At 43.8% G+C, this 1,858-nt stretch overlaps 1 protein-coding gene across 1 annotated transcript in view; it reads left to right on the top strand.

Moving 5' to 3' along the window:
* Nucleotides 1-1,858, top strand: part of GPATCH1 (G-patch domain containing 1) — a 51,447-nt gene that overhangs the window by 16,817 nt on the left and 32,772 nt on the right. Inside the window, exons 6-7 of the mRNA XM_017504246.2 lie at nt 421-479; nt 871-1,110. Of these exons, the coding sequence (XP_017359735.1) occupies nt 421-479; nt 871-1,110 (299 nt within the window). The remainder of the gene's footprint in view (nt 1-420; nt 480-870; nt 1,111-1,858) is intronic.

Raw genomic sequence — 1,858 nt, 5'->3', positions numbered from 1 at the left:
AAAAAAAAAAAAAAAAAAAAAAAAGAGTGAGGTGGGAGGATGGCTTTAGTCCAGAAGGTTGAGGCTACAGTGAGCTATGATCATGCCACTGTACTTCAGCCTGGGTGACAGGGCGAGACCCTGTTTCTAAAACAGTTCCCAGTGAGCTACCTCTGACTGTAATTCTGTAGTACCTTTTATAAATGTACCCTTGTACCTCTGATGAGTATCAGTGATTTTTTTTTTTTTTTTTAATTTTTTTGTGGAGGCAGGATCTCACTATGTTACCGAGGCTGGTGTGGAACTCCTGGGCTCAAGCAATCCTCTCACCTCAGCCTCCCAGAGTGCTGGGATTACAGGTGTGATCCACCATGCCTGGCCTGGCCTGGGTTTTCCATTTGTAGTCACTCATGACTATTGCATTTGAAATCTCTTTTCTAGATCCTGGAGTCAAAATCTATGGCTGTGCATTACCCCCCGGAAGCTTAGAAGGATCTGAGGTATTGCATGGGCTGACTGATCTTCAGTTTGGTACAGTAGCACCTGTTACTGTATGATTGTGAAATTTTAGGTTTGGAGACAGTTTTAGAAATCAAATCCCATAACTGTGCAGCAAAATACTCATACCCTAAAGCTATCCCCATTATATCAGCATACACATCGAGCAGCATGCCAGCACCACAGATACCCGGGTCTGTTCAGCTTCATAAAATGGAGTTGGTGTTAGCATCCTTTGTACTGGGAAGTGATTTAGTAACATTTGTCACAGCACCAATGAAAGTTTGCTAATTGTTGTGGGTGGCATTAATCACTGTGCTTTCAATTAGTATTTTGTGGTTTTACGTTGTACCATGCAGTGACTCACCTCGATTCCACTTTAAACGTAAATAGGGTGAAGATGATGACTACTTGCCTGATAATGTGACCTTTGCACCCAAAGATGTCACACCTGTGGATTTCACACCTAAAGATAATGTGCATGGCCTGGCCTACAAGGGCCTGGATCCCCACCAGGCACTGTTTGGAACTTCGGGAGAACATTTTAATCTTTTCAGTGGTGGTTCTGAGAGAGCTGGCCATCTTGGAGAAATGGGACTGAATAAAGGAAGAAAATTGGGAATTTCAGGCCAGGTAAAATGATTTATTTCTATTTATAAAGGGGGAGTTATTAATACATGAGTCTACTCTTTTTTTTTTTGAGACAGTCTTGCTCTGTCACCCAGGCTGGAGTGCAGTGGCGCGATCTCAGCTCACTCCTGGGTTCAAGTGATCCTCCCATGGCCTCCTGAGTAGCTGGGATTACAGGTTAATGTCACCATGCCCACTAATTTTTATATTTTGTAGAGATGGGGTCTTGCTATGTTGCCCAGGTTGGTCTCAAACTCCTGGGCTCAAGTGATCCTTCTACCTTGGTCTCCCAAAATGCTGAAATTACAGATGTGAGCCACTGCATCTGCCCTTGTTATTTTTTTTAGACATAGGGTCTCTGTTGCCCAGGCAGGAGTGCAGCACAATCACAGCTCACTGCAGTCTTGAACTCTTGGGCGCAAAGAATCCCCCTGCGTAAGGCTTCCAAGTAGCTGGGACTACCGGCATCTGCTACCATGCCTGGCTAATCTTGTATCTTTGATTTAGTGATAGTCCAATTACAATCTGCCTCTCCAAGTTTATCTCCAAGTTTTACTACTTCTTGGGCTATTTCCTAGGGCTGCAAGCCCTAAGTCAGGAACCCAGGGTAATTTTTACCCGGGAGACTTGCTTTTTTCCTTTGGGAAAGGTAAGAGAGCTTTTTACTGATTGTCCGTCCTCTCAAATTGATTTAGAGAGTTCTTTTCCTTTTGTTTGCCCCCTAATCCTCAAGTGGAACCAGATCAAAAGT

The sequence above is a fragment of the Cebus imitator genome, unplaced genomic scaffold (genome assembly GCF_001604975.1).
Source record: "Cebus imitator isolate Cc_AM_T3 unplaced genomic scaffold, Cebus_imitator-1.0 Scaffold318, whole genome shotgun sequence".
NCBI classification, from domain to species: Eukaryota; Metazoa; Chordata; class Mammalia; order Primates; family Cebidae; genus Cebus; species Cebus imitator.
This window is presented reverse-complemented; position numbering and strand designations above follow the sequence as displayed.